This window comes from Spermophilus citellus, assembly GCF_964194105.1.
Source record: "Spermophilus citellus genome assembly, chromosome: 8".
Taxonomy (NCBI): domain Eukaryota; kingdom Metazoa; phylum Chordata; class Mammalia; order Rodentia; family Sciuridae; genus Spermophilus; species Spermophilus citellus.
Window position 1 is genome coordinate 53458624 of NC_138189.1, and position 12338 is coordinate 53470961.

Genomic DNA, 12338 nt, shown 5'->3' on the forward strand with positions numbered 1-12338 from the left:
TAGATGAATGGATTAAAAGAATGTGGCATATATACACAATGGAATTTTACTCAGCAATAAAAGAGAATAAAATCATGGCATTTGCAGGTAAATGGATGCAGTTGGAGAAGATAATGCTTAGTGAAGTTAGCCAATCCCCGCAAAAAACAAATGGTGAATGTTTTCTCTCATATGAGATAACTGATTCACAGTGGGGTAGGGAGGGGGAGCATGGGAGGAATAAAGGAACTTATATAGGGCAGAGGGGTGGGAGGGTTAGGGAGGGGGCAGGGGGTTACAAGAACAGTGAAATGGAATGGACATCATTTCTAAAGTACATGTATGAAGACATGAATTGGTGTGAACAAACTTTATATACAAAGATATGAAAAATTGTGTTCTGTATGTGTAATAAGAATTGTGATACATTCTTCTATCGTGTATTTAAAAAATAAAAGCAATTTAAAAAAAAGAGTGAAAAGTCATTGGAATCCCTGAGAAATGGAATTTCATATCATGTCTTTTTTTTTTTTGTACCAGAGATTGAACTCGGGGCACTTGGGCACTGAGTCACATCCCCAGCCCTATTTTGTATTTTATTTAGAGACAGGGTCTCATTGACTTCATAGTGCTTCACTTTTCTGAGGCTGGCTTTGAACTCATGATTCTCCTGCCTCAGCCTCCCAAGCCACTAGGATTACAGGCATGCACTGGCATTACTTTTTAACAAGGTGGCTCTATTTGTTCTGAAGGAGGCAAGGACATAAACAGGCAGAAGAATTAGAAGAGTAATAATATCTTTCTCTTACATTCTGCATCCAACTCTTGAGCAAATCTTCTCAGCACTATCTATGGAAAATGTCTACCAACTTACTGCCACTGCCCTGGGCCAAGACTTTGTCTCTCACTTGGATTACTAAAATGATCTCCAACTGGTGTCCCTGATTTTCCATGTATTTCTTTGCTATAGTTTATTTATTTTCTGCTTCTTCTGTCTGTTATACTACTCTGTGAGCCAAATAGAAAATCTAGGGGAATAGTTTTCCTTGCAGAGGAATAGTAAAGAAGGAATGAAGTTATGAATTTTCAACAGAAACTTAAAATACTTTCATATTGGCTTTAACCAACTTTTCCATATTTCAAGGATTTTTTTTTGTTAAATTTACATTTATATTACCATACATAATATTGACCATAAGTTCCATTTATTGTGCTCATCACTACATGTTATAGGTGTATTTGTCTGTAGTTTTCAGTGAAGGAAATTTAAACTTATAGAATTTATGTTAGGGTTCTACAGATACAGCTAATAGGGTGTGGGTATATGTAGAAAGAGATTTATTTATTTTAAGGAGCTGACTCATGTAATCATGAATACTTGCAAGTCTAAAATCTGCAGAGTGGGCCAGTAGACTGGAGATAGGGGAAGAGCCCATGTTTAAGTTCAAGTCTGAAGGCCATCTGCTGGCAGAATGTCTTCTGGCTGGGGAGGTCTGTTTTTGGTTCTGTTCAGGCCTTCTGCTGACTGCAAAAATCCAATTATATTATGGAAGGCAGTCTATTGACTTCAAGTCCATAGATTTAAATGTTGCTATGGTTTAGGTGTGTTCCACAGAATTCACATGCTGCAAAGTTAATCCCCGGAGTTATATGTTGATGATATTTGGAGGTAAAGCCTTTGGGAGATAACTAAGATTAGATGAGGTCATGAGGGTAGGGCCCCCATAATGGCACAAATGACTATAAAAAGAGGAAAAGAGATCTGAGCTAGCACATATGCTCTATCTAGCCATATGATGTCCTCAGTCATGTTATGATGCAGCAAGAAGACCCTTACCTGATGTTGGCACATGAGCATACTCATTACTTCCCAGCCTCCAGAACCATGAACCAAATAAATCACTGTTCTCAATAAATTACCCAGCTTCAGGTTTTCTGTTTTATCAACCAAAAACATCCAATACAAATATTAATTTGATCCAAAATACCTTCCCATAAACATCCAGAATAATGTTTGAGTCAATATCTAGGCACCATGACCCAGCCAAATTGATTCACAATACTATCATAGAGTTTAAAAACAGACTCAATAGCCACTCATCTAACATTTGATAAAGCTGGGATTGATTGATTGATTGATTGATTGTGGTGTTGGAGATTAAACTCAGGGTTTCATGCATGTTAGGCAAGCACTCTACCACTAAGCCACATCCTCAGTCCTAGAGCTGAGATTTAAACCAATTCTGACTAACTTCATATTACTTACCTCTATGTTATACTACCCAGCATCCACAAAATATGTGATTTGGTAGTAATCTTTGATAAATATTTTAAAAGTTATTTGAACTTATATTCAATAATCCATTTGGTTCAATGAGTATTGATGATCAGGTTTATATAATGTTTTACTTATTTACCAAACTATAAAATTTATGTGACTGCAGGGAGGTATTGGAAGAGTGCTTGAGGTCATTAGAACCATGAAATTGTATCGTTAACACCTTTCTCATACAAAGATAACAGTTCTCACTTTTTCTTGAAAAAGTATTTACCCAAGTTGTTCTTTAATAGTAGTATGCTTCATTCTCATTTTTTTAAAGGTTTTGAGGGCTTTTGAACAAAAACATTTTATACTATGATAGATGGCTGGATTAAGGAACAATTTACAGTCAAAGAGCAGAAATAAGCTATCTAGCTCACCCTGGAATTTAGTCAGTGTGTTTTTGTATTATTTGTCTTGGAAGTTAATTTATTGATCTTCTTTTTTCAGGAGCATCTATATGAGAAGTAAATAAGGAATTTGAATCAAATAGGAGGTGATATACTCAGAAGTAGTCCATAGAATATGTACTATGGCCCAGTGAAAGCCAACATGAGGACAGGCCTACTTTTAGTTTTCATGAAAAGCCAAAAGTAATGTTTATGCTTTTGTGCCAAAAGCAGGGGAATAAGGAGACAGAGGTGTGGCTCTCTGTGAGTATGACTGCTGGCCTAGAAGTAATTACATCTTATTTCCTAGTTGCTCATCCAGAATCTTGGGAAAGCCAAAGGAGCTTTGGGTGTTAGAAGCATAGGTGAGAGCTTACACTGGACCACTGTGATGTGATAGGTTATGGAGCCAGATTATGTTACTGCTTTTAACAATTTCAGGAAAGAGAGCTGAGAAGAACTTTGAATGCTCTGTCCATCTAGAATTTGTTTTTAGTAAGATAATTGGCAACAGTTTTATAAGTGAGAATCTTCAAGGTTGTTCAAAGACAACCTTGGGTTGTTTTCCTTAGTGACCATATTTCTTCACATTTCTCTGCTTTGGCCACTTAAACATTTTTTTTTCCTGAGAAGGAGTTTTTATCAGGAACCCTAGAAGTAGCCATGTAGTCATGTAGTTCTTACAGATAATGACAGGGATTATTCCAATCTTTTCCCCTAAAGGAATTATGTATTATTATATCCTTGAAACTAATTCTCTAGTGTTAATAATTGTTTTTTCTCCTGGACCTACAGTCATACATAATTCTCTAGGAGATGGTTTCCACAAAGGTAAAATACCATGCTTACACAATATCAAGCACATTTAAGATTTATTAGAAATATTCCTTTGAGAGGGACCCATATCATGCAATCAAGGTCTAACTACCATGGCCTATATTACCATAATTACTATTATTCTTTTTGTTTGTTTGCTTTTTGCTTTCATTGGGAGCAGATGGCCAAAACTTCCAGAGAACTCCTCCGATCCTGGAAGCCAGGTTATTAATGATTCATTAGACAAACTTTTCCTTAGAATATCTAATCACCTTGAGAATTTTAAAGTTATCTATCCCCCAGGCTCCAACTAAAACAAATGATGCCTCAAGGAGAGCTGAAGAATTCTTATAGGTACTAGTGACTAATTGAATACCAAAACTTCTTGGGATTGCCCTGGAAGTCACATAATTCAGAGATCATCTAATTTATGAAGACAGTTGGCCACAAAACTGAGTCAGAGAGATGCTTAACCTAGTACTTTTTCTGCATCATAATGTTGCTCTTGTCAATCACCATAACCCAAGAGAAATATTCAACAGATCACAGAGAAATTTTTGGTGACCTCCCATATTATACAGTACCATCTAATGGGACCAAATTTTTAACACCTATTTCAAAGTTTAAGGTAGATTAGGGTAATATGGGGAATTGTTCCTTTTAGATTTTTTTCTCCTTTTTCTAACTCCCAAAGCCTAATTTTATCTCTGATTTCCCCCATTATCATTGATGTAACACTCGTCTGGAGGTCTCCGCAACCTTCGTGAACTTAATAGTCTGTGTACTGGTTTGCTGTCCATACCATTATCATCAATTTAAAGTGAAGTTTAAACTATATGATATTTGGCTATTAAATTATTAAAAAAAATACAACTGGTGTCTGTTTCCTGCCTATATCTATTGATAAAAAAGAATTTTATCTTGATAATTATAAAAATTCCTGATTTTATATTTTATATCGACACTATAATTCAACAAAAGAATAATTAATTTTCTTAGATAGCTTCCTGCACAACTTCCTCTAGAACTATTCTATATCTATAGGCCTCTATATTCTATCACATATCTAAGGACTTCTGAGGCTCTGATACCTTTTTTTTAATAATAGACATTAATTTTTTTGAGAAATTTTAGGTTCACAGAAAAATTGAGTGGAAAGTACATAGAGTTCACATATATACCTTTGTCCCCACCCATGCACAGCCTCCTCCAAATCAATATCTCAAATCAAAGTGGTACAATTGGAACAATCAATGAGTCTACATTGACCCATCATTATTACTCAAAGTACATAATTTAATTTATATTAGTGTTCACTCTTTACATCGTTGTTGTGCATTTTTTTTGACACATGTACAATGAAACATATTCACCAGTATTACTAGCATACAGAATAGTTTCACTTCAGTAAAAATTCGGTTCTTTACTTATTCATCCATTTCCTTATATGCCTTTCCCCTCCAACCTCTGGCATTCACTGGTTCTTTTACTGTCTCCATCATTTGCCTTTTCCAGAATTCATGCAGTTGGAATCATAAAATACATAACCTTTTGAGACAAGTTTCTTTCCATAATGATATGCATTTAGAGTTCCTCTGTATTTTCATGGTCTGATAGCTCATTTCTTTTGAGTGCTAAGTAATAATCCTTTGTTTGTATTGCCAAATTCATCAATCCATTAACCTACTGAGAACATCTCAGTTGCTACTGTTTTGGCGATTATATTTGCTATCAGTATGTGTGTGCAGATTTTTATGTGGACATAAAATTTCAGTTCATTTGATGAATGCTAAGGAGAGTGATTGCTGAATCCTATGGAAAGAGATGATTTTGTTTTGTATAAAGCTGACAAAATTTCTTCCAAAGTGACTGTACCATTTTGCTTTCTCCTGGTAGCTTTTTAGCACTTGGGAAATCTACAGGCCTTTCATGTATACCAAGATCAGGTGCAAATGGTATTTCAGTAGCACACAATCTTAGGTAAGACCATTGTGTAGAATATACCATCAGACTGTCTTTGGTCAGTGCCAGGGTCTAGAGCTCTTATAGATGGGTCCCTTTGAGGTGTTCATATTTCTGTTCTAATTTGCTCCTTTAATTTTCCCCTCCATCAACATCAGTCCTTTCTTCCACAGCTCTCACCTAAGCATAGTTCACAAAGACTCTACTCTTTCTTAAATCTGCATATCCCAACAATGTTAACCAGACACAGAAAACACACGTATGAAGTTCTCAGATCACAACTATTTTTATCTAGTTAGAAGTATATAGGTTGGAGGGGAGATGTTATTTTAGTAACTTACCTCCCACCATAGGAATGTAGCAGACACATTTTGTTTTTTAATGAATAAACTGGTGATATTACCTTCAACTTGTTTGTCCTTATTTTTACCAATGATATATTTATCTACTAAAATCTGCCTGATTTAACATTCTTTGGTCTGAATTTCCATAATTTCATTTGAAACTGTTCTCTTCCAGATTTTTCTTATTTCTAAGTAGATTTGTGTCTAGATCCTCCTTTTCACCAGTTAAAATCTTCAGATTAAACATCTAGAAGATGGCTTTGATTTGGCTTCTTTCCAAAACATGACTTCAGAAATTCTAACTTTAGCTCAATTACTATGGTTCATGTATAAGTGAATTTTTAATTACTGTGTCTAAAATGTAAGATAAAGGCTCTGGGCAATCTACTTACTTGGAGAATGTTAACACTGTCACTTGGAGAATGTTAACACTGTCACTCAGTTTGTCAGTCCTTTATTAGCCCATGAGCCCCAGAAGATTTCCATTACTATATTTGTGGATTACAGAATAACATTTAAAATTTGACGCTTTATTTAATGTAGTGACTTCTTCTGTGGGAGGATCCTCCAGAGCTTAAGAAAAAAGGTTTAAAAAAGTTAAATTACCAATTAAATCTTGTTTACTGATAGAAATAAAAGGACAGTCTTATATGGATATCTAAACTTTAAGAACCAAATGCCATCTATTATAAAACAGTTTTCCTTATTTCTGTGAGTTTTCAAAAAGGAGATTTTTTTTACATTGAATTAGCTATTTTTTATTTGTTACAATATATTCATACATGCATACAATAAAACAGTATAATTTGATCAGTTCATTCCCTAGTACCTTCCCTTTCCCTACCATTCCTCCCCCTGTTCTCCTTCTTCTATTCTACTGGTCTCCCTTCTATTTTTTTAATTTGTTCTAATTAGTTAAACATAGCGGTGGAATGCATTTTGGCAGATTGTACACTAATGGAGCACAACTTCTCATTCCTTTGGCTGAACATGGTATAGAGTCACACCAGTAGTGTAATCATATATGTATATAAGGTTATAATGTCTGTTTCATTCTACTGTCCTTCCCATCCCCACAGCTCACCTCTCCTCTCACTCCCCTCTACAGTATTCGAAGTTCCTTCATCCTCTCCTACCTGCCCCACTACCCCACTATGGATTAGCATCTGCTTACCAGAGAAAACGCTTGACCTTTTTTTTCTTGGGATTGGCTTATTTCACTTTACCATGAGATTCTGTACGGCTTATTTCACTTACGATGTTTTTCTCTATTTCATCCATTTACCTGCAAATACCATAATTTCATTCTTCTGTAAGGCTCAGTAGTATTCCACTGTGTTTACGTATCACATTTTCTTTATCCATTCATCTATTGAAGGGCATCTAGGTAGTCTCCATAGTTTAGCTATTGTGAATTGAGCTGTTATAAACATTGATGTGGCTGTGTAAGTGTAGTATGCAGATTTTAAGTCCTATGGTTATCAACTGAGGAGTGGGATAGCTGGCTCAAATGGTGTTCCAAGTTTTCTGAGGTTATATCCATACTGCTTTCTATTGTGGTCGCACCAATTTGCAGTGCCACTAGCAATGTATGAGTGTACCTACCTCAAAAAGGAGATATTAAGTATGATTCCTAATTTTATCTTTAATATCTTCCATTAGGCAAATTCAGTAAGGAATGGTCTCCATCAGGGGACTATAATCATGGACATCTAGTATGGCCATTGAAAGTGCCAAGATTTGTGAGGTCCTTAGGTGAGGAAAGAACAAAGGACCACACTGATAGATCAAATAAAAGTGAATAAAAGAAATGGGACTTGCTTTTTAGCCAAGGTTTACTTTTTGGCCTTATTTCCAAATATACCTATGGGTTTGAGATGTGATCATTTAAAGATATATGGGGAGAGATTTTGACTTAGAAAGGTTCCTGGGAAGGGATTGTCATGCATTAGGGCCTGCCTGTATTTTGGATACTTCTGATGTAGGCAAAGAGCAGATGGTCTTTAGGATTGTTGAAGAAAATATAAATAGGACTATATAGGTTAAGAGCCCAGTTCAATGATAAGGTTCGAGGTCTTAACAACTGGGAACAGGTTTCTCAATTTCATACACATAATTCTGTGTTAATTTATTCTTTAACTAAACATTAACCTAAAATATATCCTGATTTTTGCTTTAAATACTGTAGGGAATACAAAAATAAACCAGTCTTAAATCTTATGGAACTTAAAAATATTTTAAGAGATAATACATGTATGTAAAAACTATGCTATAGTGTAAAGTATTAGAAATGCTTTAAAGGAGAAACAAAAATGCTCAAAGAAGTTTGAATGAAGAGTTTTGCCTGGGATTATAAGAAAAGCATTCCTGACAGAGATGATACTTGAGCTTGATTTTGTAGATGAAGAGAACATATGATCAAAGAGAAGGGTGTGTTTAGAAAATGAAATGTAACAGGCATGTTATCAAGCAGTATACAAACATAAGAAAAAATGCTGTTGGTTACTGGCAGATTTTAAAGGACCTTAAATGCTATGGGGGCAGGGATATAGGTTCTATTTTTCAAGCAATGGGGAAAATGGAGATTATGGAAATAAAATTATTGAATAGCATTATAACCTGTTAGCAATTTGCCAAGTGAATACATTGAGAGGTTTGAGGTAGGAATGATGGTGTGGTGACATAATAACAATTGAATGTTAATAATGGTTAATGATTATATAACATACAATGTCTTTAGGCATTTCAGATAATGATGCAGTAGCTTGTAAACTCAATTTAGTTGGTGGTGTATTTTTTATCCATTCTGCTTGAACCACCATGATTGCAGCTCCCATCTTCCCTTCACCTGGGATGGTGGTGTGCTGTATTTTTAAAAATGTATAATAGAATACAATACAAATGTTAGATTTAATTGCATCTAGTAAGGGTGATTAATGTTTTATGAACCTTCTTTCACAGTTTCTATAATATGTGTATGGAACTACGATGAAAAAATATGCAGTATTTCTTACTATGAATTATTCTTTATAAAACTCCATCTTTATGGTAATTTTTAATAGTGCTCTGTGGGTACAAGTGCATGGAGTACTGCATATGTGGTCTATGTTAAGGGCGCCTGAGTGGTAAACCACTCCCCTCTCTCTAGGCGCATCAGCAGCAAACTGCTTATCCCATAGGCACAACTCTAGATGTGAGGTCACACTTACTCCATGGTCCATTCCTTGATTGGTTGCTGCAAGGACAGTAGGCAGAAATTCTATTGGTGGCTGCCTATAATCTGTTTAGCTACTGCCTGTATATATACATGGTAACTACGCAATAAAATCAGACCTATAAAATCTCTGGAGGTCTTGATTGTGACTCCACAGCCACACTCTCCTCTACCCTGTTCCATGGACCTCCTTGCTGGATGAGAGAGAGCCCACGCAATGCTTTGTAACTGTAGTTTAGGCATGAGAGAAGTTTTTGTTTTCTTTCTTTCTTTTTTTCTTTTTTCTTTTTTTTTTTTTTTGTAGTGCTTGGGATCAAACCCAGGTCCTTGTTCATGGTAGGCAGAGGGAAATTCTCTGAGCACATTGTGTATCCTGGGAGATCAGTTTGTATTTGAAGTAGATACTGACTAAAGTACTAGTCATTTATTCTTCCATTTCTTTTAGGAACACTATAGTGAATGTTTAGCTTGATAGGTATATTATAGTTTTTGAATAATCAGTCTCATCACTTTGAGTTGTCTCTTACAATTCTATAAAAATCAACTGTCTTTAAAACAGCAGTTCTCAAGAGAGCATAATTTTATCCCATTTTTGCCAACATCTAGAGTTATTTTTGGTTATTATAATTTATTGTAAGTGATATGCTACAGGCACCTGGTAGAATGCTGCTAAACAGTCTACAATAAACAGGGAAGCCCCATAAAATAAAGAATTTTCCAGGCCCAAATTTCAGCACCAAGGTTAGGAAAACTTGCTTCAGAGAGACCCAAACTAGTTATTCAAAATAAATGATTCTTGGGGGACAACATGGCGGCCAGCGAGGAAACAGCACTGTCAGTACCTCTGCTGTAACAGGATCAGAAAGAATACACCCACAGGCGTCCTACTGAGAAACCTCTAGCAAAATTCAGCTGAAAGGAGACCTGCCTGGAACTAGTAAGTTTAATTGGAGGTGGCAGCGTGTCCCAGACGCCTGAACCTCGGCAACGCAGAGCTGGGACACAGTCCCGCCGGCTGCCGCCAAATGGCGGCAGTCCACACGTTGCGGTAAACAGAGAAGCGGGCGCTGTCTGCCTAGTCCCACGCCGGCGGTTCTGGGAACCGGCCCCAGCCGCTGGCTGCAGCGACCTTGGGGGCGGGCGCTACCTGCCTGGACGCATCCCGGTGGCTCGGTGAACTGGCCTTGGCCGCTGGTTGCAGCGACCTTGGGAGCGGGAGCTCCCTGCCTGGAACCAAGCCGGTGGCTCTGGGAAACGGCACGGCTGCTGGTTGCAGCGACCTAGGGGGCTGGCGCTACCTGCCTGGTCCCACGCTGCGGCTCGTTGAACCGGCCCCAGCCGCTGGTTGCAGCGACCTTGGGAGCGAGCGCTACCCGCCCGGACACACGCCGGCGGCTCGGTGAACCGGCCCCTGCCGCTGCCCTTACGTTGCAGTGATTGTGGGAGCGGGCGCGGCCTGACTGGACCCGCGCTGGCGGCTCTGTGAACCTCCGCCAACAGCTGCTCACATGTTGCAGCCAGTTTAAGAGCGGGCACTGCCTGCCTGGGCCCCCGCCCATAGGGCTCTGTGAGTGGTCGTCAGCTGCCGCCAAACGCCCACTGCCCACACGTTGCAGCGACAGTGGGGACGGGCGCTGCCTGCCTGAGCCCGAGCCCGTCCAGCTCTGTAAATTGACACCAGCCGCAGACAGGCGGCCGCTGCCCACATGCTGCAGTGAGTGGGGGAGAGGGCACTGCCTATCCGGCTCCAGCAGGCCCAGATCTCTGAACCCCCTCTGGCGGTACAGGGCTCCAGACGACCACATCCAAACTGCCAGCCCAGAGCCACAAACGACCCCCGCCGGGCTAGGCAACAGGCCCCGCCCACAGGGCGAACAGCAGGAGTGGAGACCCGCCCAGTCCGGGTGGAAGATCTGCTGCACAGAGATTGAATCCCGACCACTGAGAGGAGGATCTTGGCCCGGTGGCCACAGCGCCATCTACTGGAAGAACAGTTAATCGCACTCTAGGGCTGCATTTATAAATTTTTTTTTTCTTCTTTTTTTTTTTTTTTCTTGTTAATTTTTTTTAATTTAATTTTATTTTATCTTATTTTATTTTTTTTTATTTTTTTTTTATTTTTTTTTATTATTTTTTTTATTATTAGTATTATTTTTTTTATTGTTACTGTCTTTTTTAAATGATATTTTTAATCCATTTTATCTTATCTTATTTTATTCCATTTTTAAACTTCATCTCTCATTTCTATTACTATTATTTGTCCTTAAATTCTCTTTAATTCTCTATCCTTTTCTCTCTTTCCTTCTTTTCCTCTGTCTTTACATTTCTTTTCAATTTTCTTATTCCCCCTTCCTTGAATTCTACCTGCTTACTCTCATTCTCTTTAGTGACCTCCTCTCTTCCCTTCTAATACCTTTCATCCCAAGCATCAAATAAATTTATAGGAGTAAACACTAGCTCAACAGTCAAACAGAACAAGAAGCAATATGAGCAGCTTCAAAAGGCAAGGAAGAAAAGGAGTACAAACAATGCAGGATAGCCTAAATATTCAGGAGGACCTAGAGTCATCAGAAAAATGGTCATACAAAGAGCTCAAGGAACACCTTAGACAGATGGAATGGAACCTTAAAGAGGATATGAGACAGCAAATTCAAGCAGCGAAAGAACACATTGAGAATGTATTACATAAACAGATAAAAGAAGAAGTTAAGCATCTGTATCAGGAGATAGAGATTATAAAAAAGAATCAAACGATAATCTTAGAAGTGAAGGAAACTATAAACCAAATTAAAAACTCAAATGAGAGTATCACTAATAGAATGGAGCAAGTAGAAGCCAGAACTTCAGATAATGAAGACAAAATATATCATCTTGAAAAGAGTCTAGCCAACATTGATAGGACGGTTAAAAACCACGAGAGAAACATCCAAGAGGTATGGGACAACATAAAAAAACCAAATTTAAGAGTGATTGGGATAGAGGAAGGGATAGAGAGTCAAACCAAGGGAATGAGTAACCTGCTAAAAGAAATAATTACAGAAAACTTTCCAGAAATAAAAAAGGAAACAGATATACAAATTGAAGATGCATACAGGACACCGAGCACACAAAATCACAGTAGACCAACGCCAAGACACATTGTTATGAAGATATCAAATATACAGAACAAAGAGAAAATATTAAAAGCTGCAAGAGAAAAGAGACAGATTACATTCAGGGGTAAACAAATAAGATTAACAACGGATTTTTCATCACAGACGCTGAAAGCGAGAAGATCCTGGAACAACATATTTCAAACACTGAAAGACAATGGA

At 37.7% G+C, this 12338-nt stretch overlaps 1 protein-coding gene across 1 annotated transcript in view; it reads right to left on the reverse strand.

The window, feature by feature from the left end:
- The window catches only part of LOC308654663 (transmembrane protease serine 11D-like), a gene marked incomplete at both ends in the record, with an annotated part of 98035 nt that overhangs the window by 79671 nt on the left and 6026 nt on the right, over positions 1 to 12338 (reverse strand). Inside the window, one exon of the mRNA XM_081304345.1 lies at positions 10172 to 10567. Coding sequence (XP_081160471.1) covers positions 10172 to 10567 — 396 coding nt within the window. The remainder of the gene's footprint in view (positions 1 to 10171; positions 10568 to 12338) is intronic.